Raw genomic sequence first — 27,103 nt, forward strand, 5'->3', positions numbered from 1 at the left:
TGGGTCTGAGAGCAAGACACTCTGAAGTGAAGACCGTAGAAGCTTGGATCCATGATATGCTGGAGAACTTACAGGTGCACAAATGGAGGTATTTTTTATGCTTCTCTGGTCAATTTGGGTTGAACGTAACAATGTTGTTTGGGATGGTTCAAGAGTGGATCCTAGGGAGACGGTGAGATGGGCAAGGGCTTTGTTGGATGAGTACAAGCGAGCTCAACCTGTTGCAAATAAGAGACAGAGAAGTAGACAAGAAGCGAGGTGGACTTTTCCTCCTAGAGGCAAACTTAAACTCAACCTCGACGGAGCTTATAGAGAGGACGGATCTGGAGAAGCTGGTATGCTGGTGGGAGATGAGAAGGGTAATGTTAAGGGAGCGTCGTCAGTGCATTTGTCCAATTCAAATTCTCCCCTACAGGCCGAGGCTATGGCATGCAGAGAAGGGTTGAAGAGAGCAGTAGAATAAGGTTGGCTCGACATTGATGTGGAGAGTGATTGTGAAGTCTTGGTGGCAACTCTGAATGGTGAGAACAGTGACTGCTTGGAGGTTAGTCGGATTATTGAAGATTGTCGTGATTATTTGATTTTATTGAACAATAGTGTGGACGTCCTCTATGAGGATTTATGTAATGCTTCTAGTGCATTCCGAGGTAAAGGTATTACGTCCCCCTCGGTGGTACATAATTCTATTAATATTAATAACGGGCGTGAGGCTGAGGCTCTATGTAGGCTGGGTTCTAAACTTTTTTTTTTTACAAAAAAAAAAAAAAACCTTGATCTATATACCACCATTATCTATGTCATCTTGGTTCGTATTGGAGACAAGGATGCCTTCTCCTTATTACTATCACACACTGTCTGGATTGCTTGAACATATGTTGAAAAACACCTACAAAAATGTGTTCGTCGGGATAGCTTTATATGTATAGAGTTGTCTCACAATGAAATAACTCGTAGGTTGTCATTGAGATTGCAGAAATCGACCCAACACCAACAGAGTAGCCACAGACTAACCGTCATCTAACTAAACCAACCTTAACCCTAGCACATAGACTACTTGAGAGAGAAGGTATGTTCAGATAATGTCACTTTGGTCGGAAAATTTTATTTACAGCACATTATTACCTCATCTTCACCATTCAGCACACGCGAGCAGATGACGTGGAGCTTCACCAGCAAATAGTGGACCGATTTTCTTTTTCTCACTCATTTATATATTTATCGAATTATTATTATTATTATTACAGTAATTTCCTCTCATTTCTTTTGCTTCGTTCTCTTCACTCACGAAAACTCCAACCCTCTCATTCCCTCGTTCTCGAAACTCACTTGCAGACCAAAACCCTAGCAATTTCCCCAAACGCGACCCGACCCGACCCACACGCGATTGAACCGGCATGCGAATCGCTGCGCTGAACCGGCGAAAGAGGAGGATCTAGACTTTTCCGATTGAGGGTGCATTGACTCGGTCCGACGATGGGCGCTGCCGGCTCCAAACTCGAGAAGGCTCTCGGCGACCAGTTCCCCGAAGGCGAGCGCTATTTCGGCCTCGAGAATTTCGGCAACACTTGCTATTGTAACAGCGTTTTGCAGGTTTCCGTTTAATTCAATCCAATCTCGCTTTTTGTTTGGAAATTAGGGTTTGAGTTTTGACGGTGATTGGTGATTTTGGGGGTGAATGAGGGTCAGGTGGAGGTTTGAGCTGGGATGGGGTTAATTGGGTAATGGTAAAGTTGTGAAATTGGGAATAATTTTAGTGCAACTTTGATGTTTAGGTGGTTTATAGTGTTGTGGGGTAGATTGTGTTAGCATTGTTTGTTTTTCTATCGAGCGGTTGCGATGTTGAGGTGAATGGGTGAGCATTTGCTGCATTGCTGTTTGAGTGTTTTGTTGGTGTCGAAAGTTAGCTGCTACTATGCAAAACTGGTGTTGGGTGATGGCAGTGTGCCGTTTTGGTCAGTTTACAATGGATGAGTTATTTTTGAATTATATGTTCTCGTTTTTCCACAGTTGAGATTCAGTGGATTAAGATAGAATTGGTAGTTATGTTGTCGCGAAGATGCGGTCCATTGATTGAGTGTTGAATTTTGGAGTTGATTAAAACCATTGATTGAATTCAAGTAGAAGGTGTCATCATTGATTCTAACCTCGTATTCTCATCTGCTGATGCATTCTTAATTTTTATAACTTAATTGTTCTTGAAAAGTTAGAGCTCATCATCCGACTGCAAATATCAATCATACCAATATATTCTAAAAGACACTTTGTTTTGTTTGAAAAGAATGCAAAAAATCCATGTGATTGATGTTTAATCATTATTACTAGAAATGACAGAGGATATCTTTCAGATAGTTTAGAAATTAGTTTTGTAAAGTTGCCTTCAATGCCCTATTGTTTTGTTGATCCAAAGGAAAATAGGCTTATCCTTTTAATTTCTTGATGCAGGCGCTTTATTTTTGCGTTCCATTTCGTGAACAGTTGTTAGAATACTATTCCAACAGTAAGAATATTGGGGATGCAGAAGAAAATCTCTTGACGTGCTTAGCCGATTTGTTTACGCAGGTAAAAACTATAGTAGATATATATGACACATGTTCATGAATGTGATCTGCTTAGGTGTAACTTGGCTGATGCTCACTAGTTTTCCAACTGTAATGTTGTACCCCTTTCCACTAATCCCTTTTTATCCTCCACTGCCTTTTGGTCATGATATTTATAATTTATGGGTAGAAAGTAGATATAATTTCTTGCTTTCCCGCTACAAGGTCCATCTCCTAGGGCCTAAATGCTCTTGCTTCACTGTGAAATTGTGAATTAAATTTGACATAATACTAGTATCTGATGTAAGCCAGTCCAGTATACATCTCCCACCAGTTTTGCCAAGAAATTATGTAGTGTAATGTTGCTCAAAAAACTAACCTAGTATCCCCCTTGAATATTGTATGATAAAGTTCTTTAAACTTGTTATAATAGTTTTTTCTAGAGGTGTTCTGCAATAGAACATATGTCTTTTGAGTCACGGTTCCAAGATCAACTGATGATATTTTCTTTGATGCAGATAAGTTCACAAAAGAAGAAGACAGGTGTAATTGCTCCAAAGCGTTTCGTACAGAGATTGAAGAAACAAAATGAGCTCTTTCGTAGCTACATGCATCAGGTACGTCTTCCTTTCTAACTAGTAAAGTAAGCTTCTGCTAAAAACAAAGTACATTCATTAGAAATTTATACTGGAAAGATGCGATTTATTTAGAAAAATCAACATGTTCACTGCTATACTATACGATAGTATTTAAAATATCAAGTAGAAGAATAAAATATTATCATTTGCAATCGACTTGAGGACAAGTCTTGTGAAGATGGTATCCTGTGCGTTCATTAGGGGCAGTGGGATGTCTCTTAATAAGTAGTTTAACCATCTGACTCATTGTATGTGTTTAAAGTGATGGTGTATAATTGAAAGGTGATGAAGCTAAATTAACTGATACTGAATATATCTGGACCTCTTTGTAAACCCTGGATTTTTACCATCAGAGTAGGTCTAAACTCACGGTGTAAAATAACATAATTGTTGGGCATTGTGTAGGATAGTTCTGATGTGTATTTGTATAATTTGGAAACATGAACAAATTTGCATTCAGTTCTCACTTTTGGATGAAGCTTTTCTCTTGTAAACAGGTTGTGAATGTGGTTCCAAACGCTCTTTGCTGTTACTCAAAATTATTTATGTGATGATATAAGAATGAAACTCTTTTCCTTCGGGTATATAAGTTCATGCTTTCCTTTTATTGTTACCAAATCCTTTTGTTGAACAGTTCAAAATATTGCTACTATCAATTGTCTGCATGTTTCTTGGATACTTTAGTTCTCTTTAGTTTATTACCTCAAATAGTATGTATGAATAACCGTGGTCATCTTTTTCATTCTGGTTTTGTAGGATGCTCATGAATTCTTAAACTTTTTGCTAAATGAACTTGTCGACATACTGGAGAAGGAAGCACAAGCTGCAAAAAGTGATCAAGAAACTTCTTCACCTCCTGAGAAGCTGGCAAATGGTCCGAAGAATGGTCAAGCTAATGGTTCTCATAAAGATCCCTTAGTTACGTGGGTGCACAAAAATTTTCAGGTGATTTTGCTCTGTCAAATCATATACTAGTTTCAGTTTCCTTGTAATTCCTAAGTACATCTGATAAGGCCACCTATGTGCCATCTATCTTGCGGGCATGTCTATACATTTCTGATGGTTTATTGGTTGTGTTGTTGTTGGAGTCAGTGAATTGCTCATATTATTGATGCATATGCTCATTCTTTTTTTTTTTTCTTTTTTTTTTTCCCTCATCCAAACAATCACTTAAGCCTATCTGCCTCTTCTACAAAGACATAACAATAAAAATAAAAGGCAAAACACCAAATGCCCACCATGTTATCTCCCACCTCTCACATTTTCTTAAAGAAATATTATTTTTTCTATGCTTCCATTATTAAGAGTCTAATCATTGTCAATGATTATTTGAGTCAGGGAATACTTACCAATGAAACAAGGTGCTTACGGTGTGAGACAGTGACTGCAAGAGATGAAACATTTTTTGACTTGAGCCTTGATATTGAACAGAACAGTTCAATAACAAGCTGTTTGAAAAACTTCAGTTCCACAGAGACATTGAATGCTGAGGACAAATTTTTTTGCGACAAGTGCTGCAGGTACAGAGTTCATCTATAATTACCTTGCGTTCATTAATATATGCAATTTGTACTATTCTGTTTTCACTGTTAAACTTCGGATGGGTTAGTACCATTGATCATCACAGTTGGTCGGCTTCAAGCATCTAATCTAGATATTGTTCAAGAGTTTGTTTTTGTTTTTTTTTTTAAATAATTTTTGGGAGTTCAACCATAGAGAAATGAACCGGTTTGAAATATTTGTGGAGAACGGCAGATTGCTTCCACTTTTTATGATTATATTTTGTTGGTTTTTCTTTCTTCTACCTGATACAAAGAGCTTTAAACCATATGCAGCTTGCAAGAAGCGCAGAAGAGGATGAAGATAAAGAAACCACCTCACGTTCTGGTCATACATCTGAAGCGGTTCAAGTACATTGAGCAGCTTGGCCGTTACAAGAAGCTATCTTACCGGGTTGTATTTCCTCTTGAGCTCAAGTTGAGCAACACGGTTGAAGATGCAGAGTCTGAGTATTCCCTGTTTGCAGTAGTTGTCCATGTCGGGAGTGGTCCAAACCATGGACACTATGTTAGCCTTGTGAAAAGCCATAATCACTGGTTATTTTTTGATGACGAAAATGTGGAGATGATTGATGAGTCTGCTGTGCAAACTTTCTTTGGGTCAGCACAAGAGTATTCGAGTAATACAGATCACGGATACATCCTGTTCTATGAAAGCCTCGGCACCAGTAACAAGAGTTAAGATTAAGAAGAAGACAGCTTTCGATTTAAGATGGTTAGGTATTTCTAATCATATGGACTTTTGTTTTTCTTCTGTTTCCCCGATGTTTACTATTTTTCTCGTTTTCCCCTTTTTCTAACCTGTGGGAAGAGCTGTCAAATATCAATGAGATGTGGTATGGGTTGTGAAAAAATGTATACTTAGGTGGTTCGCATGTACAGTGGATGATGGAAGCACAACATCCTTTTTTTTGTTTCTCTTTCTTCTTTTCTTAACAATAAGAAAAAGGGTAGTGTATATGGTGAGAATATTCAGACAGTATTTATTCTTCACGGTTGAGGGAATGTTAACATTAGAAATGCCATGAATGGGAATTTGCTCATCACTCCTCTCTTATATGGAACCTTGTCATCTTTTTGAGGTCTTGGTTTTGCTGGTGCATACACAAATCTCCTAGATGCATTCTCTTGCAATGTTGTCTTTATCAGCAACAATAACAGCAGATAACAATAACACAAGCTATTGATGATATGGTAGTAAGCCATAGATGAGTGATTTTGAACTGGACATGTAATTGATCAACATTTAGATTATAATTTTGAGGTTGGCGCAGTCTATCAAGCATCTGAACGTTACTGAGTTAGTGGTGCGCCAAACTCCAGCAAGAAATGTATTTATTGGTCACCAGAATCCGGTATATGTTTGAACACATACTAGGCAACAACTGTAAAACTAGTCATCTATCTTCCATCTAGCATATTAGCTGTAGCTCAATATGCATTTCCACCATGGTGTACCTTCAAACTTTAAAGCAAACTATCTAAAAGAAAGACTTGAGAATCTGGTATATCTGCAGGCCCGGGGGAAACCCTTTATTAAAGCAATGGTATCACTCAGTGAATTGGGTGGTAAATAATTTCCGCACAAATCAAACACCCTCATTTTCTGCATGTTTTTTCCATATTTGAGCACGAACTTTGCAAACGTGATTGCACTCTCGGGGATCATCTTATCAAGGCAGATTTCGGCCACGTTTAAGTGACTAAGGAAAGGGCTTAAGTATTGAACCTGAGATTCCCAGTATTGTTCTTGGGTGCAGTTGGCATCATCCATGGATTTGTTGTTCCATTTACCATCTTCTTCGCTAAACATGATCTCTAAGGTGTGCACCACGGGAGAGCTCTTGAGCAGGCATGCCAAACCCGGGATATATCTTTGCTTGATTCCACCCCTAATTCTCAAGGTTTTCAGATTCATAAATGAGAATGGTAGATCGCCTAACTCAAAGTATATATCTGATAGAATCCGGAGGAAGCCACTGAATATATCGAAGTCTTTAACTTGGGATGATGCGGAAAGGAGATTGACAACACTGCTATGATCAATCTTATTCCTTGTGATGCAGGGATCAAGAATACTCAAGAAAAATTTTGTGAGCATAGGAAAGCTCTGGATTGAACTCCGTGCAGTTATGCCTGAAAAAATCCAAGAAAATGATTGTAGATTCGGTGCAAATATGTTGACCAGAGCAAAACAAAACCAGACTTCCAACTTCTCTAGTCTCGTTCCCGATATGTCCAGGCTCTTCAAATGCATACGGTACACCTCTATATGTTTTAGGTTTGGACAACAAATTTTGAGACTTTTCGAGAGAAGGGAATGAAGAACCAGAAAAGAAATCCACACCCAAAGCCCTACTACTATCCGAGAAGTTGACATGAGTTAGAGACAAAGTATGAAGTGAACGGAGATAAGACCCAACAACATAAGAAGAGGGAAACCCTTGCCATGCCTTGAAGTCAACATCATGACTTTGAACCAGCCATAGCTAAGCTGGTTAGCTTGACATGCAAGTTAATAGTAGTACTCTGCAAAGTGCAAACTTGCCTTGCTCATTTCGCTTTGTTTTATTTCTTTATTTTCCATTCTTTTGCATTGCTTCGTAAAGTAACCAAAGATCAAAATTTATATCTTCAGTCAAGATATTCGACTTCCAAGCACCTTTGCAACTTTAACCTTTCCAATGAAAGGTTTAAGGATGATTATTGTTCTGATCCTCACTTGTATATTAACAAATCAGAAGTCACAAGATGGTTGGTCAAACGTAATGGAGAACAAATATCCCACGTTCGGAAATGTAGGAAAAATAATATACAACTTATCCGTACCGCTCATTTTCAATTGTACCGAGGTTTTACCTAACGGCCAGTGACTAAGTTGAGACAATATTGATACAACCCACTTCTGTCGCCGTTTAATCCCAGAGATCATCTATACAGATGTGGTCATACATACAAATGTTGTCATCCAGGAGGGCATTGGTGTCTATGATGTTATAGTCCATATCAGCCGATATCCCAACCGAGTTGTTCACCACCTGCAACATCCCGTTATAATCCATATCAGTGGATTCCCCTTCTGAGCTGTCCACCACCTGCAACATCCATAAGAGTTCATTATCACTACATGATTATATGTTTCATAACTGAAACTCAGGCCCTATAGTCCAAAGGGCAGAGAAGAGGATACGTACCTTTGTTTCCTGAATCTCGGTGAAAATATTCGACAGTTGATTGTATTGATCTCTTGCTTCAGGAATCTGAACCATGGACTTCACCCTAGCAAGTGCATTTTGCAACCTTTCCTCTGTTTGCTTCCTTCCCTCTTTCAAAAAGTCATAATCATTCTCCCTTGAGGATGAAACTTGTATGCTTCGGCCCTCATCACTAGGTGGTTCTCGCTTGAACCCGCGCAAGCCACTTCTTTTACGTCTCCAACGTAAAATGATCTTCTCTAAAATTCCTACTGCCCATAGTATCTTTGTATAACTTTTCCTCTCCTGGTGACCTCTAACATTTGCCTATTACCAGACACCATAGAAGTTCAAGAAGTCAACAAAACAGTAGAAAAATACAACATAAACGAAGAAAAAAAAAGAAAAAACTTTTTTACAAGACCATCATGGCATTGATGGCAATATACCTGAATTTTGAGAATTCTGCTCCGGATTATCAGAAAGTCTTTTATATTCCGATTACGAAATTTATCAGGCGTTTGTATTGCAGCACAACTCACATGCTGGTCACATTTCTTATGTGACTTGACTGCACTGAGCGATAGTGCCCCTTCATCTGAAGTTTTTGATTTATCACCATACTCTTTCAACTGCTTCCTTTGGAAAGGTTGTACACTGAATACTTGATGAATACGAGCAGAAGCTTGGATATGATCACAAACAGCAGTTGAACAAACCCTCATGGAGAGCTCATCCGCTAAGTCCCCATTGCTGCAATGTGCTGACATTCCATCTGGTTGTACTGATTTTTCTCTTGAACTCTCTGCAGAATGTGCATCTTTGATATCCAATTTAAGAGATGAAATGTGGGCACTCAAAGAAGATGCTGCAAGATAACCAGCAATTCCTTTGTATCCATTTTCAGAAGCTAGGTCAGCTGGTGTTTTGCCAGTAGGATTTTTGGTACAAGGATCAGTTAATGCTCCAGGAGCTCCACCAAGACTGATGAGCAAAGCAACTGCGCGGTCTCTGATATTATTGTTGTTATTTCAAAGGGAAAGCAAACAAAGAGAAATGAGAAAAACTGAATAGATAACTGAAGAACGAAAGAATCTGACAGTGGTCATATCTGAAATTCTGCCCTTATAATCTACATATCCTGACAAGTAAATGCATGCTTGATGAGTGGTTTAGGCAATAGTTACTTCTCATATCTTATAATGTGAAAAATCTTACCATAATCACCCTGCAAGTTTCTTTTTTCTTACATTTCTACATAACTCTGTCTTTTAAGTTGGTAAACTGTAAACAGTACATTCAGGGAAAACACCAGGGTGTGTTATGAGGCAATGCATAGTAAAAATGGTGATAAAGAAAAATAGTAATAACTACGCGCAAAAACAAGAAACAAGAAACAAACTCGGTTTAAGGTGATCACCTGCCACAAAAGGCTGCCCAATGAAGTGCCGTCCATCCATTCACATCACGAAAATTGATACTGACTCCAGCAATTTTCATGGGTGATAAGACCCAGTCATAGCCAAGAGCAGCTCCAAAATGTAACACACCTTGGCCGCCTTCATCCAGTACCCTTAAGCCATTTCCACCAACAGCCAGCTTCTTCAAGAGCCATTCATGAAACTTATCTTTAAGAAACTGTTGAAGCAGCTGCTCCTTTACTGTATCCAAGGAAAACGCATCTGGAAAAAGCTTTAGCATCTCAGCTCTTTCCTCATCACCATTTTTGAGTAATGAACTAATTTTCCTAGTCAAATCAGAATTGTCTGATACACAAATGGGATCATACTGTCTATGTTTAACCCTGGGATTGAAACTTGGATACATAACGCTTGGGGACAGTAACTTCCCAAAACGCATAACAAGTGTATTTTCTTTGCAGCAGTTATCCTTAAAATCTGCGTCTTGTATATGGTTGACTCGGTACTCAAATATTTTCACTTCACTACATGCTAACCTATTGGAACATGTTACATAGAAGGGAATCCTAGCAGCCCGATGTATGGGCGTATGACAACGAAGAACACCATCTGCTACAACCTCAGCGGGAACTTCTACTTCCCCAAACATACATGACCAACTAAAACTGTCTAATTCTTGACTCTTCAAGAATCTTCCCACAACAACAACCTGCATTAAAGGAGAAAAATTAGAATATCATGATACAATGTAACTCTGACATAGAAGTAAAACAATTGAACCTCTTGGACCTTTCTTAAGATCATCCTGCATTTAAAGCTTAGTTGACATAGGAACACACCAGAGCGAAGAATAAACAGTAAATTACCTTTGTTTCAGAGCGTTCATATGCCCAGTTGGGTGAAAAGTCCATAATGTTAAAGAGAAGATCCTGGAATAGAGAAGATCCCAGAGTAGCTATTTCGACTTGCTTAAGAGCACTGAAGCCATCAATCCCATTCTCACTTGCTATAGTATTCGAGTGGTCCTCAGAACTTGACATATGTGGCTCAGTTTGGTCTCCTAGATTTGTATTCATACATTGATTGGAACTATCAAGATTCTTCAATCTCCAGGGGTCATTTTTATTATCAGAGTGCCTATGCAGAGAAGACTCATTTTGTTTAATTAAATCCATATGACAAGGAGGCCCCAGGGAATTGAGTAACTCATCTGCATTGACTCCTCGAGGGAACGAAGTACTGGCATGATATGAGATATCCAAATGCACATTCCGATTGATAGACAACTCGGATGAACATGATAAGTTACCTTCAGAAGTCTGCTAGCAATTCCATCAATAGCATGAGCATAAATAGAAGAATTTGAAGAGGCAAATATAATCTCTGAACTATTGCCATTCCAACTGATATTTGATTTATCGACCAAAAAACTATATATGATTTAACAATATGGTAAAATGATTGAATTTCTGGATGTATTGATTGTTGCAGAGAATATTCTTGAAAGAAGATATCATACTTCAAAACTTGAGGCCACAAAACTGCAAAAGATGTGATTCCACTATCACACACATATATGCACCTACAGTCCTAGACACAGTTACACACACATATGAGATCTGTCTGTCGTATTTTGCTTCCAAAGATCTGAATGTTGATTTAAATGGCTCTTAGAAGAGCAAATAAAAATAAATAGTAAGAAACACAACAACAAATTGGAAACACAGAAACGATAATACTGAGGATACCTTTACATCCCGGTAGTGGACCAGAACTATGTGGGAGAGACGCCTGCAGCAGAAACATGGAAATATATAGAATTAAGAGCTGAAGCAATTAGCATTTGAACTTTTGAACTTTTTCAAGGCAGGAGTTCAACTCAGCAAGCAGTTACACAGATGCATGTGTGTTCAAAACAGGTAAGACTTCAATAATAGAGAACTTTTATATATTCTCCTATAGACTCACTTTTCAATCATCCAATAACAGCGTCTTTGGAAATTTTCATTTTCTTCACCATGGGCATAGTAGCAATGTAACACCTCTACTCCTCCAACCTAAAAAATATACAATCATTGTTCAATACACGAAAAGAAGAAACCCTCCACCAAAGTTAACTCTTGATAAAGAGAAAAGCAATTTTAATTGGTAAACAACACACACACAAAGAGAAGAAACAAACAGAAATATGAGAAGATTAAAAATAAGGAAAGAGAAGGAGAGGGACAAAGATCCAACTGAAACTGATCCAAGAGAAACCTTTTGCTACATTTAGCTGAAAAGACAAATTAACATATGAGCGGCGATAAAAGAAAATGAAGTTTTGCTAGTCATATTTAATCTTTGATATATACGTATCTGTGTGTGGTGTCTGCATAAATATATTCACCATCCTAATGAATATCTTGAATGATTACCTCACCATCTTTTTCCTAAACCAGAATTTTCAATCAATCTTGCAAAACCGAACTTGTAGAATCATACCACATGTAGAATAAATCAAAAGTCACAGATAACAGTTACCAGATCATCATGAAACTTGTTGCTTGGACCGGATATAATATAATTACCTTGAGCCTCTCATGGGCTTCCTTCACTGCCTTTCCGTCTTTAGTCCTCTTCCATTTATAACCATCTTTTCTGAAAGACCTGAGCACCTTCCGATCATAGAGAGACAATGTTCCACCTAAACCGAATCATATGGTCGAGTTAAAATGTTTATAGCCATCTAAATTCAATACATGCAAATTGAAGCATACAAGGATCAGCATACATAAACATAAAACTATGATTTCGGAATTCGGAGAATTTCATACCAAACTTCATCAAACTTTCAGTACATGCAATGCAATCAAAACGTCATACCCTCTGGAGTATCTGCATGCTCCTCAGAAAGCCTAAATTTTGTATGATTCCGAAGAATTTGGCAAATTTCAGCAGGGTGTAACCATCGATGGTGTGCTTGTAAAAGTATCTGAGGAATCTCTGCACCACGCAATCAATAATATTACAACATTAACTTGAATCAGAACTAGTCAGTGCAAGCAGCAGTTTACCTAATTGATCATCAGGACGCAGTCGCTTCCTAGCCGCCATGAGTTGCTGTGTAGTTTAGCACTGCAAGTATCAAACTATTATGCAGACCATTAGATTTTGGAATGACAGAGTGCCTTCAAAAGATCCACTTAAATAAAGACTCATTTCTGGCGTGGAAGTCAAATGCAGAGTAGAATCTACACCCGTGATCGACTCTTTTTCTTCGCTAAATATCTGGCAGAGCAGTCTTCTCCAGCCGGCCACATTTGGTTAAAAATGGGACAATAGGTGAAGGAGGTGAGTCAGCTGACAATTACATTTTATTTTCGGGTCGATTTTCAAAGGAATTGATTATTCAAGAGTTAGATTTTCAACCATGTGGTCGAGTTGATAAAAACTTTGTTATAGAACCTCAATACCCGCCGACGTTAATTGGAGTTGAATTCTAATTTTTTAATGGTTAGGGAAAAGAAACATCCTGACATGAACCCCTCAACGCGAATTAGCAGACCCAGAAAGCCGTTGTTGGTACTCTTACAAAAAAAGCAAAAAATTAGATTTCCACAAGAATGTGAGACATTCACGCATTCTTACCGTCGTTGATACTCTAAAAAAAAGTTAGATTTTCACAAGGATGTAAGACACATTCACACATTCTAATTTATTCATGTATGTTTTTTCTTTTAAACGTAATTACATGATTGTGTTGTTTAAAGCTAGAAGGCATGTTACATTATATGTCATACTAAGTACGTTTAGCAGAGGCTTCGAGCACTATGACAGGCTCTTCACTGTTTAAAGTCAGAAGACACGTTAGATCATATATTATACTATGTATGACATAAAGAGTATGCAGCAAAAGAAAAATAATCTTACTAAGATTTCATGGCCCTTTGCTAAGATTTCATGTCAGCATTAATATTTGAATTGAACGAAATCTTAACAAATGAGAACGACTGATAAAAAAGAGAATACTCAAAAAGTATACTTTTAAAACTGAGAAAATAAAAATTAATAGAGACTAAAATGAAGTTACTCTCGATTCTCAAACTTTAAGAGGCTAAACTGAATTTAATATCCTCAAACTAATTATTAACAAACAACTATGGCTTACTCTTAAATGTAGAACAGGGTAAAACCCAAAACAGAGTAAAGGAAAATAAATCAGAGAAATTTCTATATAGAAACAATCCTTCACCAAAACATAAAGTGATAAAACAGAGTTAAAGCTAGGAAAGCATCTACTGCTCTCTACTCTGTGGTCTAATACGCAAATTGCTGAGTACCAAAACAAACGTTTTGTATGCAGAGTATATACTAATCAGACTATTCAAAAGCAGAGTACATAGATATGCAGAGTATATATATTGTTTGTGCAACATGCGCGGGTCACATCCAAAGTCGTCGTCGACGACGATTACTCTGAAATCATTGGGTGTGCTTTGCAAAGCTGGAAGCTCTTTGATTATACAATTAGCACAAACTCATCGTATCCTCAACCAAGTCATATATGCGGAGTAACCTGGCCGACTTTTGATAATGCCACAGTATGCTACAGATGAATTGACTCGTGGTCATATGTTGCAGACTAATGCAGAGTATTTCAATAAAGAAAAAAAGAGTGCAGAGTTGAAGTCACATCATTACTCAAAAGCATTCCTAGCTAAGCGGGACACGTACGTTAAGAGTAGCACTCTGCAAAATAATACTCGGCAAACTTGCTCTTCTTGACAAGAAAATAGTTGCCTCACTCTCATTTTAGCTTCCAGAGTTTTGTATATTTCCTATATAAGACACAGCAAGTTTCATACTCAAACAAACAAACAACGAGGAGAAATCATAGACAGACCGTTCGAAGATGGATCTTAACGGTGCGGTTAGCCCTCAGAATCAGCCAAAGTAGCTCGGTTTTATTTGCCTTTGTCGATTCAATTTTTCTTTTTCTAAGCCAGTTTCTGCTTGTTCTAATCATACATTCCTATGCAGTAATGTACTAATGTTACTGATTCATTCTCTCATGTATCGCAGCACAAGGCAAGAGGGTAACGTCTCTCATGGGGTGATATTGCACCAATGTATTTTTCTACCAGTCATGGGCATTTTCGGATGGCTACTTCAACTGAAGTACACATCTACGAATGCATCCCCATTCGTCACCCACTACGTTACCATGCTCATGTTTATCATCGCTTTCTTTGTTTACTTTGGTTTCTTGACTGTGAAGATTAGAGTCGAGGCTCCCAATCCAAATGTGAGGGAATTCATCAACAACATGACCTTCTTGTTCGGAACTCTGGCCTCGATCTTGCTACTTCTTATCCTCGTTCGAGCTTACGGGTTGTTTGCCCTTCTCTTGTGGACGATTTATGTTGCAAGGGATCTTGCAACTAAGAAGTCGTACAGGATTGCAGTTTGTGATGTCTTCAACAGAGTCAAAGAGATGATAAATGGTCATTTGGTGGAGAATAATGCTATACGACCCCAACCACCGCCGCATATCGTTGCACAAATCCAAGATACAGGAGAACCAAATGTTCTCTGACAAAGCAGAAGAGAGGAACTTTAAAAGAACAATCGTACTGGTGACGTATCACTAATTTTGCTCAACCCAGTGCAACTCCCACCATAGTATTAAGAGAAGCTTCAGTTCGTTTCATACTCAGATTCTGAGGCCTGAAGATTCATGATGCATGCTTTTTTATGGGGGTCAAGAAAAAAAATTCAGAGATCTCTTTTGTACACGTAACAACATTAAGAGTTTAAGACAACCCAAAAGCCTTTAGAAGGATGGTTATATAAATTGCAGTTGCAGGTCTATTAACACGAGAAGTTTAAGTTAAAAGCCAAAGCCATTTGTTGATACTTGACACTATATCTAGTAAACTAATAAATCAGATTTTACAGAAGGGCTTTGTGAACCTTAAGTGATTACGAAGTAGCTGTAGGCATGAAAACGTCATCATCGAACAACGCTTCTATGTCTATGAGGTCATCATCCATATACGCTGATGTCCCTTCTGAACTATTCAGCACCTGCAATATCCATGCGAATTCATTAAACAAGAGTCCCTCAGGTCACAATAACATAAAACAAATGTATCATTTAGTATCAGAATTCTTGCATCCAGGGCATTAGAATATGGCTTTTTGTCAGCGCAAGTATCATTAAGACTTTTGTATCAGACTCAAAAATGTAAGAAGACCAAGGCCGACTTTAATGCCAAAAAGTGGTTCTCATTTACAAATTTCATGGTTAGCCATCATTCCCTGATACATACAGGCTACATTTGTATGAAGTGTGTAGTACCAGCAGTGAGTTGTAGTAGCAGTGTTACCACCCCAGAACACCGTAAATCCCTAAACAACTGGCTCAAATTTTGAAGAGAAAAGGGTAATGGAGAGAAGCATGACCTAAAAGATTGATTGCAGTATCAAGACAATTTTGAAACCTCCCAAGAATATTTGATTACATAGTATATGTAATTCATCAAAGGATTTTAAATCTATATTCTTTGGTTAAAGCTCAACTTAGACTTGAAATGGCTGCATAAGTGTATACACCAATAGAGAAGTATTTACTAAAGAAAATAAATTAATCCTAAGTAAGCCAAAGGGCAGGCAAGAAGTGAGGCTCATATTTACCTTTGTTTCCTGAATCTCAGTGACAACATTTAAAAGTCGACGATATTGATCTCTTGCTTCAGGATACTGAGCCATGGATTTCACCCTAGCAAGTGCCTTCTGCATCCTTTCCTCTGTTTGCTTTCTTCCTTCTTTCAGTACATCATCATCGTCCTCCTTAGTGGATGAAACTTGCATGCTGGGTCCCTCAGTAAGAGGTTCTGGCTTGAAACCGCGCAGCCCACTTCCTTTCCTTCTCCAACGCAGGATGATCTTCTCTACAATTCCTACGGTCCAGACTATCTTTTTATAGTTTTTCCTCACCTGGTGACCTCTTACATGGGCCTATAACCAAACAGGATAAAGAAGAATGTGTTGTTACAAGGAACAAACTTTCATCCAAAAATTTAGGAAATATAACAGGAGGAAGAAAAAAACTATCAAAGCAATATACCTGAATTTTGACAATCCGTTGTCGGATTATCAGAAAGTCTTTTCTACCCTTCCAACTACGGAACTTATTTTGTATTCGTACTGCTGCAGCATCCACATGCTCATCACGTTTCCCAGCCTTATGCGACTTGACTGCAATAAGTGATAGTGCCCTTTCATTTGAAATTCCAAATTTATCACCACCGTACTCTTTCAACTGCTTTCTTTGGAATGATTGTACCCTGAATACTTGATGAATACGAGCAGCAGCTTGTGTCGCATTACAGACAGCAGTTAACGAATCCCTCAGGGAAAGCCCATCTGTCAACTCGCCATCCCTGCTAGAACCTGAAACTGCTTTTGCTCCTGATATCTCTGCAGAATTTCCGTCCTTAATATCCAAATTAAGAGATTCAAGGTGTTTACTCAAAGCAGATTCTGCAAGATAACCAGCAATCCCTTTGTGTCCTTGTTCAGAAGCTAGGTCTGCAGGTGTTTCTCCTGAAGGATATTTGGCAGTTGGATCTGTTAATGCTCCAGGAGCTGCACCAAGGGAGATGAGAGAAGCAACTGTGCGCTCCCTGACAATATTAAGAAAGTAAACAAGGAAATATCAGACCAGTGAATTCAATAACTCAGGAAAACAAAACATGACCCGTCTCCAATAAGGACTTCCTGAGGGAAAAAATCAAAATGAAAGATTTTAAGATTGATCCGGTTTGAGCAATTCTGCCTAACTTATCAACCATATATCCAGAGAAGTAACACATTTTCTTTCAACCTGTTGAGGGCTTTTATCAATAATAATTGTTTTCTTGTTTCATATCTAGAGGAAAAGATTCCATCATTTGTTTCTCCAATCTCCCTAGAATCTTTAGTGCCTAGTCCCTCAAATTTAATAGCCTCATTTGGTTTCTTCCTAGAACGCTACAATATCTCTGCAAGTTCCTGTCTTCTTTCTCTTATTCATTAGTTTGTCACTATGAACTGTAACATTGAATGATGAAACAGTAGATTACGAAATGGGGCATTTCAAACCCAATGGTAATACAGAAAATGGAAACGAGTAGATGCCAGAACCAGGGAAAATTGTTAAAGTTGATTACCTGCCACAAAAGGCTGCCCAATGAAGTGCTGTCCATCCATTCACATCACGAAAATTGACGCTCACTCCAGCAGTTATTGTGGGCAATAGAACCCAGTCATAGCCAAGCGCGGCTCCAAAATGTAACACACCTTGGCCACCCTCATCTAGAACATTAGGGCCTTTACCACCAGCAGCCAGCTTTTGCAAGAGCCATGCATGCAACTTCTCTTTAAGTAACTGTTGATGTAGCTGTTCCTCCACTCTCTTCAAGGAAAAGTCCTCGTCTGACGTAAGTTGTAGCATCTTGTCCCATTCATCATTGTCATTTTTCAGCAGAGAAGTAATTTTACTGTTCACCTCAGAATTCTCTGCAATACTTGCTGGATCACAATTTGGAGATGTAGAGCTTAAAGTCAAAAAATTTCCAAAGCGCATACTGAGTGTTTCATTTGAGAAATCACTGTAATAATCTTTACAATCAACATCTTGAGTTTCGGCAACTCGGTATTCGAACTCCCTTACTTCACTACAAGCCAGCCTATTGGAACATGTCACATAGAAAGGAACCCTTCCAGCCTTGTGTATGGGAGTATAACAACGAAGAACACCATCTGCTATAACCTCAGCAGGAACTTCAACTTCCCCAAACATACAAGACCATTTACAGCTTTCTGCATGTTGACTTTTCAAAAATCTTCCTGTGATCAAAACCTGTATAAATTGAAGAATAAATGAGAAATATACTTGAGAAACTATAATTATATATGTGAAACAAACAACAGCCCTTTTCCAATCCCTGGTTGTCCTCCTAGACCAGAAGTATAGTCACAGAGGCACATTGGTATAAGAGCAGGTTATTTGGAAACTTAAATAGTGAATTACCTTGATTTCAGAGTTTTCATATGCCCAGCTTGGTGAGAAATCAACAATGCTAAAGAGCTGGTCATGAGAAAGAGAAGGCCCCAGCATATAACTATCCAAGCGTACTTGCAGGGGAACACTGGACTCGTCAACCTCATTCTCACTTTCAACAGTCTCCCAGTAGGCCCCAGAACTGGACTGCATTTGTGGCTCATCCACATCTTCCAGTTCTTTACTCATCCATCGATTGAAACTGTCAAGCTTCTTCAGTCCATCACCAAACGCCCCATCCAAAAGAGGCTTAATAGCAGAAGGGTAATCAGCTTTTCCCTCAATGATATCATTTCTCTTTGAAATAGAATCTGTGTTTGAAAGATGAAATTGAAGGTCATTTTGCTTGTCTGAATCCATAAGGAAAGGCCCCAATGACTTCAGTAAATCAGTGGCATCGGCTCCATCATGGAGCTTACTGGTGACATTGTATTGTGCATGTGACTGAATGCTCTGATCCATAGGCCAGTTTGATGATCCTTCAGAGGTCTGTTGGCATGCCCAATTAATGTCAAGAGTTGAACACAAATAGGCAAATTTGATGAGGTAATAGCAATGCATATTAGGGAGCAGGAGCAATTTTCACATTCCCCCATTCAGTTTTTACAAATGGAGAATGATAGGAAATTATTACTACAAGTATCGGATATAAATTAATCACCGGATCATCTAAATTACTTGAATACGAAACATCAGATTTCCATAAGTCTCTACCATCCTTGAAATTATTATACAAATGTGCATATAAACAGAGCTCTTACCTGCCAACTTTGTTGGACCTTTGGTCTATTTTCCATCCCATAGACCAGCCTTTTATCAAAACTGTCTGTATAAAGATGTCCAATTGTCTCAATTTCTTGCTTAGGAAAGCTTCCCATTGTATCAGAATGTGTTGCTGAAAATGATGGCTGAAAAGATTGAACGCCAGTAGCACTGTTTTCCATATCGTCCCATAATGCAAAATCACGATCTTTCCTGGGCTCATGGGTTATTCCAGCATGAATACTATCCTCCCCCTTATATGCTTGAGAGAGTGAACTAAAATCCACCCCAGGAATGGTTGACAACTTTTCTTGAAAATCATCTATTATAAAAAAAATAATAATAATAAAAATTACTACCAAGTCAGTATGCCATTTAATTTAACAAATAATAGCTAATTAAAATTTGAGAAAAGACTATAAGACTTAAAGGAATCAAATTTACTTGAAAAGGTGGGATAGTACGCATCAGCAAACTCAGAATTAATCTTCTCAGCCATAGGCTGCAACCGTGAACTTGCTTGGTTATAAAATGCTGCATTGTATGTCACATTAGGTTAATTAACTACCAGAATATAACTCATGAAGATAATCAACAATTTTACAACAAATTACAAATTGTTCCAAAATATTTGTAGCAGAAAAGCAATTCATGAGTCATGACAAACTTTGTAAAAGATCTGGCATATGGATAACAAGAACCTGATTCCGCATCTTCGAACTCTGATGCCTGTGCACTACTCAAACTTGTCGCCTCTGTAGTTTGAGAATGCATTTGATAACTACTTGGATTGAAACTAGAAGAAACAGAATTCTCCATCTCAGACTGGCGTGCACTTTGTTCAGCTCCGTTGGAATAGGCAACACCTTCAGTCTCTTTAACATGATTAAAATTTGTCCTATTTCCCTGATCAAATATAAAAATTCAAGATGAACATGTAATCAAAAGAAGAATAAAAAAATCAAGACGAATATCCATAAGACAAAATAAAAACCTTCACATTTTAAGCTCTTGCATTCTCTTTTTTAAAAAAAATAAAAAATAAAAAATAAAAAATAAGCTCTTACATTCAGATATGTAAAAGTGAACAACAAACCATAATTTTCCTGTCAAATGCTAGCTAGCCTGAGAAGAAGATCGAAGTCCACGAATATGACATTCACGTTTAGCATTGAGCTCATGCACTTTATGGAGTACAATTGTTGAATTTAGGCATCATCTCTGCCACATCCTATCTTTACTAACATTTAAAACTAGTTAAACTACCCAACCTCATAAATATGTTCTCACTACGGCCCTACCCCAGGAGTGTCAAATATTGGAGTGCCTGAATACCTAGATGCAAACTGCATCTCAAACTTTTATTCTAGCATGATCTCATAACTAAAAACCAGGGACTTGGGCTAGGTACAGATACAAAGAGAAGTAAACATTAATTAAAGCTCAAGGTAAAATAAAAAGTACAGCTGACCCAGAAATGGCCATTGTGTCAATAAGGAATCCACATATATAGTCCACTCACTCCACTGCAACTACAATTAGTATTTGAAAATTTCCTGGTAAATGATAAAAAGAGTTCTTGCTAAATCACCTCAAACTATTCTATTGATTGATTTCACTATTCCTTCGAAACATACAATTAAATTCCCATGAAACCAAACTCAGATTATTTTTTCTTTGATACCCATAGACCCCAAAACCTGGTTCAGACCAGACTTGAAACTGGGGCTGCTGCAGAACCCTACAATCTGTAGTAGTCTAGGTAGGTATCATGACATTGAGGGGTTTTGTGGCCCTGGCCAGTGGCCACATGGGCCTGACAGTTCCTACTAACCCCTCATTTGAATCATAATGTATATCAGGGACAGCCACATCTTCAAAATAAAAAAAAATAAAAAAATAATTGATAAGATCTGATTAGGTGATCTTGTTTATTAATAAATCCTCAGGCGTTTTCTTTTCTTGATCCACTTGCTCTCTCTAACAAAATAGGAACTTACTAAAAAAAATTACAAGTTCTGGACCTGGGATTGCAAGATATGAGGTTTTTCTTCATTTATTTGAGATTGATACTACCTAAGAAAAGGGACCATCTTTGACTAATCCCGCGACCCTTAGGAGGGAACATCCATTTTTCTTCTTCATTTTTTTATGATCCTTTAAGGGCGCGCTGCTTAATTTAGTAGTACTTTACAACATTGATTCGAACGTGAATCAAGTATTGGAGCCAAATCACCATAGCTAGACACATTTCTGGAAGTATGCATTAGAACCTACATAATTTGAACACTGACTGAGATCAAGATTCAATGATATGATAGAATAAAGCATTACCTTTACTTCCCGGTAGTGGACGAGAACAATGTGCGAGAGGTCCCTGCAGGAGAGGTCAAGAAGGTCAGACATCATGAAATTTTTTCACAATTTCATTAGCATGGTTAATAAAAAGTCTCCTTCAACTTCAATAAGTTCACATAAGAAGGCAGCCTTCAGGATTCAATACCGTAGATACAAACATAAAGAGTGGTGCAATGCTTAGCCTCAAATCACAATGTACATAATACAAACTCATTTACAAATTACAAACTCACTCTTCAAGCATCCAATAACTGCGTCTTTGAAAATTTTCGTTGTCTTCTCCGTGGGCATAGTAACAGTGCAACACATCAACACTTCCAGCCTGAAAGGATGTGCAATTATTATTCAGTAACTTCAACTATAGAACAGAAGAATCTCTGACAAAGTAACTATTGGTGCAAGCCTAAGCAAATAAAAACATAAAAGACGGTAGTCTGGAAAGTGGGGAAGAGAGAGAGAGAGAGAGATGCAGAGAATAATCAACGATAGCTGCTCTAGGAACAAGCTTTATATACCCTTTAGCTGCTCAATTGAATCTATGCAGCATAATTTGCCAGTTTCCAAGATTAAAGTTATCATAGGAAGTTGAGCATGTTCCTAACATTTTCAATCTTTAACATACAAATGTTCCCACCTATACAAACGTACCCGCCTACTTCATGAACATTAAGACAACTTTCTTCTCCTCTGTTTTCTAAGCAGAAATTTCTATCAGCATCATCCTGCCTTAGTTCGTATAAGTGCTGATTTTACTATCAAATAGGGATGCAAAGTAACCCCAATATGCTGGGCTTTCAACTGGTCAGACTTGGATGGCTAGATTGTACTGACCCTAAGCCCAATATCAGTCTCAAGGTTCAACTGAAGCTCAGCGCTTGCTAGTAAAAAGGATAATGAACTCAACTCATTTGCTTTGATGAGTCTACAAACCAACCTCAATCTCAAGTTCACCCAAATCTCCATGAGTACTTGGAAGTGATCGGTCTTCTGACATTCCCAAAATAGAACTTTTTCGGTTTATATCGAATTCCATGCGAACACAATCGCATTCACCAAGTTATACTTCACGACCACAATATAGTCTCTCAAAACCTTAGCTCACCTCATCAATTTGCAGACACTAACATCTACCATCCGATTATGTAACACATTTATTTCATACCATAGCTCTTTGTCCCTGTGTCTTTCAACTTTATGTCAAGTGCCTTAGGTTATGGAAGTATAAAGTAATATGAATAGTAGAACATCCATTTAAATTTGTTATATATGAATGTGTATGTAAAATCTATATAATCATATTTGATGCTTACCTTGAGCCTCTCATGGGCCTCCTTCACTGTCTTTCCATCTTTTTTCTTCCTCCAGTTATGACCATCTTTCCTGAAATACCTCAGCACCTTTCGATCGAAAAGAAAAAGTGATCCACCTAAAATAAATGACGTATGTCAAATCAAGGCAGATTCTCATATGAAACCAAATAACATTATAACAACAAAAATCAAACCACATTAAATGCAAAGTAATACACTTACTTCGTAACTTGAAAAATGCAGATGTTGGGTATTACATGTAAAAAAGCAATTCCAAAAGGAAACCAACCCAAGTCACCCAACTGATTCTCAACACAAACACCAACTAAGAAAAACTTCCCTCCTCCTCAATCATATAATACTACAAGTAAAACTTTATGAGGATAAGTTTCTACTCCCAGAGACTTGTAACCAGCAGATGCAGATGGAATATAGAGTTCGATTATAATATCATTCAAGTTATTTTTCAATACACAATAAACCTTTACCAAGCATTTTAGACACTTTATAATATGCAAGCATTGTGACAATCTTGTAAGAGAGAACAATCTAAGATTAAAACGAAAAGTTTCCTACACTGATTTCAAGAGGCATTGATCCACCAGTAACATTTGTTGACAAATTTGTCATGGAATACTATCACATATGCCAGTTGAAAGACATGCCCAGCCACAAATGGTGTCAGGAAAAAAGAGCAGGGGATAGGTTGAACGAGGGGGGGGGTTGACCCAAATTTGAGAAATACCATTCAAAGGCTTCAGACGTGATAAAAATTTATGTAGCAAAACCAAGCAAAGGTTTTACACAGTATTAGTTAATCCTCTAGCAAAGGAACATAACTAATAATATTAATCGACAAATCTAAAGCCGCCGAGAAGAACATACCAGGTGGCCTCTTGCAGGCTCTGGATACATATGAAATTTATTTATAATCTTGACGAATTGCATATATTGAACCTCACTAACAATATTTATAACAAATCTAAGCAGCTGAAAAAAAAAAACATACCAGGTGGCGTACTTGCAGGCTCTGTAGATATATGAAATTTTTTATAATTCTGAAGAATTTCACATATTTCAGCTGGACGTAGCCATCGATGCTTAGCTTCTAAGAGTATTTGCTGAATATCTGCATCCAAATTATCACAATTAGTAAATATTCATATTTAAGAGATAATCAAACCACTAACTTAGCATAAATAGTTGATGATTTTACAATTTAATGGTAAAAGCGAAAAGATGATTTACAAGATCAATGTTGTTAGTCATTATAAGATTAAGCCAACACTCTGCCTGACAGGATATGAGATTTGTTTCTCCAGTTTATTGAAGGCTGAACCCCAGAGGATAGAGACAGTTGCAATTTGACCCTATTCGAAGTGTTGTGATATCGGCCAATTATGTATGTCAAGGAACACAGCAAACCAAGAGAAACAACCACAGAGATAAGACACAAAGAACACAGATTTAGGGTGGTTCAGCAAAACCTTTGCCTACATCCACCAACATAAAACACTTCCACTATATTAATAATGGGAACACCAGATAGTATAAGAAAACAAGGACTCTCTCTTCTCTTCCTATCTCTATCCTCTCTGCCCTCTCTCACCCTCTAACCGAGAATGGAACACACTTTGGTCTTTGCCTCTGCAATACAAAACCCTAGAGCTGAACCCCTCCTTATATAGCCATAAGGATCTTCACCAAACAGGAAATCCTATTCGTATTAATGGTAGGCAATAATGCCTCCTTCCTTCTCTGTAATCAACCAAGATTACAGGTATACCATCATCAATAAGGATATCCTTTCCTTATTGGAACACCATACTCTAAGACGAAACATCTTAGGAAAAACACATGGGCTGGAAAGTTGGATGTCAGATGCTTTTGTCTTTTTCCAAGAGTGACTAACATTGATCCCAATGGCATACAAAATGTAGTTGCTCTGAACTCCAAGATCTAGCCTGTATTTCATGTCTTAGAGAATTTGAAAGAAGACTGGAAGATCTGTCACCCAATTTCCTCAAATACCAATAAGGTCACGAAAATACAGTCACTTTACAACCACCTGGGAAAATTTGACACACACTGCTGTATTTCCTAAAAGTTATTTCTAGGAAAAAGCATCCCACATAGCAAGAGTCTCCGCATAAAAAGTCTTCCAGACCAGCTATGCCCTAAATAGGCTACCCTTTGCGCTGGGAATGACCCAGCTGAAGACTTATCAACTTCAAAGAAGTGAAAGCAGTTTTCTTTTTTTGAGAGTTAGTAAGAGTTATCTGCTACTATCAATACTGAGTCACCCCAGACCTAGTCGCACAGCAGGAGCTCTACAAGTGCTGAGTAGATAAGCAAGCAGAAAGCTGCAGATGGACCTAAGCACTAACGCCTAATAGGTACTAGGAAAGCAATCATCTTAGATCCTTCATTATATTACCTTATGTATCATTGATGTACTCGTACTTATACAAGACATAAACTTAAATAAACAAAGAAATTAGTCAGACAAAGTTACTTGGCCGTGTTAGATTAATTATTCTTTTCCAAAACCTTGTATAAATTCAGTGCAACTCTTGCAACTTTCAATAAAGATTTGAGATTTTTTGGTCAAAGAGAAGCTTTTCTGAAGGAGGAAAACCAAAGCCTAGTGTTGCACATCCGGCACAACTCAACCATTGTAGTCTGATAGTTCAACAGTCCACAGTACTAAAGATTGATCTTCCTAAATGGGGCTGTCATATCGATTCTAGGTGAAGCTCAGTTCTTACATTCACAGATAAAACAGTATAGGCTGGGTAAGTCCCACCAGCATGCGCGGACAAAATGAGGAAAATGGAGCATGATTGTGATTAAATCATGCCCAAATCTTCTCACTGACAGAAAATTAAAGCCTAAATCGAGGATGGCTGCTCAGTTGAGACCCATAGTGAACAGCATCAACCACATCAAGCTTCCTTCATTAACAACATAACACTCATTTTTCTAGTAGAGTCTTCCTACTAAGCCAGATGATTAAACCCATTGACAGTCCTATCAACTTGTAGTTTCAGTTGACATATAAACTAAATACAAATTACAACACTGAAATTAAACTACCCAGAATCAAATTTCGATCAAAGAATTCATATACATATAAACAAATACCAATATCACAAAAATCCGTAAGAACTGAACTTTATACAGAAATCGATCAACAAAAACTGACCCAATTGATTCCCAAGACCATAGCGCTTGGTCTCCGCCATGAGCTCAATCACAGTCTTAAGGTCCTTGATCTGAAGGGTGTGTGGGTAAGTAAAGATTAAGATTGGGGGGAAGAGAAAAGGTGAGAACTTTGTGCGATTTGGGGGAAGTGAAAAGGAAAGTTGGGGGTGACCAAAAGAAAGAAGGAAGCTTCTGAGGAAGGTAGAAATGGGAGCACAAATAGAAAGCCAATGCCTTGGCCCACCTTTGTTGACGTCAAGAATTCTATCTTTTTTATAGTTTGGGGTGGCAGTCAAATTGACTCGGTTTGGGACTTTGCCTCCCTTCTTCCTTCCTAGATTTTATGGGAGCGTTTACTCTTCTTCTTCTGTGTTTTTGTACGTACTAGATGTGCCTCCCTATATAGGTCACCGCCCATGTCATGGGGGAAATAAGCTATGATCTTTTTGGTTTAGTTTAGACCCACCATGTTGGTCTTCTTAGTTCCTTCCATATTATGGTGATGTCCATAAACTAGGCAACATCTAGGGCTAAGATTAGTGTGTTAATTTCTTAGTTCCTTCCATATTATGGTGATGTCCATAAACTTGGCTGCATCTAGGGCTAGGATTAATGTGTTTGTTTCTATGTTTTTATTAGTTTTAGTTCTTGGACGCCACGAAGTAATGGTGGCCCTCGATCGGATGGATGACTTAGCTGTTGATGTTGATTACTTTAGGGGAAGTCGTGAATCAGACTATAGTTGTGTCACTCGGGCCATGAGGTTAAAAACTTACCATCTGTGTAATGAAGGTAATGTGATACGATGAAAGAGTTACCCAAGTCATTTCATACGCGTATACTTATTGTTATACATGTTTACCGGTTAAACAATAATCACGTAACAACTATAACCTGTAGCAACTTCTTAACTAAGTAACTTCTTAACTCTAAAAATTAGGGTGAGAACTTCACACTGGAAATGCGGTAGCGCACCACACCACACCAGTCTGTTTATTTATTTCATTAATTAATTAATTAATTAATTTTTAT

At 37.9% G+C, this 27,103-nt stretch overlaps 3 protein-coding genes across 3 annotated transcripts; 1 reads left to right on the forward strand and 2 right to left on the reverse strand.

The window, feature by feature from the left end:
• The first annotated feature begins 1,238 nt into the window (after positions 1 to 1,238).
• Positions 1,239 to 5,760, forward strand: LOC101293339 (ubiquitin carboxyl-terminal hydrolase 3-like). The gene is made up of 6 exons (XM_004288144.1): positions 1,239 to 1,590; positions 2,443 to 2,559; positions 3,056 to 3,154; positions 3,932 to 4,120; positions 4,514 to 4,695; positions 5,011 to 5,760. The coding sequence occupies exons 1-6, from the start codon at positions 1,474 to 1,476 to the stop codon at positions 5,414 to 5,416; spliced, it is 1,110 nt and encodes a 369-aa protein (XP_004288192.1). The 5' UTR covers positions 1,239 to 1,473; the 3' UTR covers positions 5,417 to 5,760.
• Positions 5,725 to 12,445, reverse strand: LOC101303859 (calmodulin-binding transcription activator 3-like). The gene is made up of 12 exons (XM_004289265.1): positions 12,406 to 12,445; positions 12,215 to 12,334; positions 11,920 to 12,035; positions 11,318 to 11,406; positions 11,098 to 11,140; positions 10,216 to 10,668; positions 9,349 to 10,058; positions 8,378 to 8,939; positions 7,929 to 8,255; positions 7,691 to 7,829; positions 6,464 to 6,870; positions 5,725 to 5,874 (listed from the first exon to the last, which is right to left on the reverse strand). The coding sequence occupies exons 1-12, from the start codon at positions 12,443 to 12,445 to the stop codon at positions 5,725 to 5,727; spliced, it is 3,156 nt and encodes a 1,051-aa protein (XP_004289313.1).
• Positions 12,446 to 15,103: 2,658 nt separating this feature from the next.
• Positions 15,104 to 26,233, reverse strand: LOC101293628 (calmodulin-binding transcription activator 3-like). The gene is made up of 13 exons (XM_004288145.1): positions 26,073 to 26,233; positions 23,877 to 23,996; positions 22,868 to 22,983; positions 21,791 to 21,879; positions 21,534 to 21,576; positions 19,901 to 20,105; positions 19,644 to 19,733; positions 19,199 to 19,521; positions 18,408 to 18,926; positions 17,545 to 18,236; positions 16,461 to 17,019; positions 16,028 to 16,351; positions 15,104 to 15,418 (listed from the first exon to the last, which is right to left on the reverse strand). Exons 1-13 carry the CDS (start codon positions 26,110 to 26,112, stop codon positions 15,314 to 15,316), a joined length of 3,225 nt encoding a protein of 1,074 aa, XP_004288193.1. The 5' UTR covers positions 26,113 to 26,233; the 3' UTR covers positions 15,104 to 15,313.
• Between the last annotated feature and the right edge of the window lie 870 nt (positions 26,234 to 27,103).

The sequence above is a fragment of the Fragaria vesca genome, linkage group LG1 (assembly GCF_000184155.1).
Source record: "Fragaria vesca subsp. vesca linkage group LG1, FraVesHawaii_1.0, whole genome shotgun sequence".
NCBI lineage: Eukaryota > Viridiplantae > Streptophyta > Magnoliopsida > Rosales > Rosaceae > Fragaria > Fragaria vesca.

Bases quoted from the DNA above. Each gene is read 5' to 3' on its own strand.
- LOC101293339 (XM_004288144.1), top strand. From the start codon at position 1,474: ATGGGCGCTGCCGGCTCCAAACTCGAGAAGGCTCTCGGCGACCAGTTC. The intron at 2,560-3,055 runs GTAAAAACTATA...TCTTTGATGCAG, and splicing joins TAGCCGATTTGTTTACGCAG to ATAAGTTCACAAAAGAAGAA. The intron at 3,155-3,931 runs GTACGTCTTCCT...CTGGTTTTGTAG, and splicing joins TTCGTAGCTACATGCATCAG to GATGCTCATGAATTCTTAAA.
- LOC101303859 (XM_004289265.1), bottom strand. From the start codon at position 12,445: ATGGCGGCTAGGAAGCGACTGCGTCCTGATGATCAATTAG. The intron at 10,669-11,097 runs GTATCCTCAGTA...AATTGCTAGCAG, and splicing joins TCCACTACCGGGATGTAAAG to ACTTCTGAAGGTAACTTATC. The intron at 6,871-7,690 runs GTATGTATGACC...GGATTTTTTCAG, and splicing joins CCTCCTGGATGACAACATTT to GCATAACTGCACGGAGTTCA.
- LOC101293628 (XM_004288145.1), bottom strand. From the start codon at position 26,112: ATGGCGGAGACCAAGCGCTATGGTCTTGGGAATCAATTGG. The intron at 23,997-26,072 runs GTCAGTTTTTGT...ATTTGGATGCAG, and splicing joins TGGTCTTGGGAATCAATTGG to ATATTCAGCAAATACTCTTA. The intron at 17,020-17,544 runs GTAATCAACTTT...TAATATTGTCAG, and splicing joins TGGGCAGCCTTTTGTGGCAG to GGAGCGCACAGTTGCTTCTC.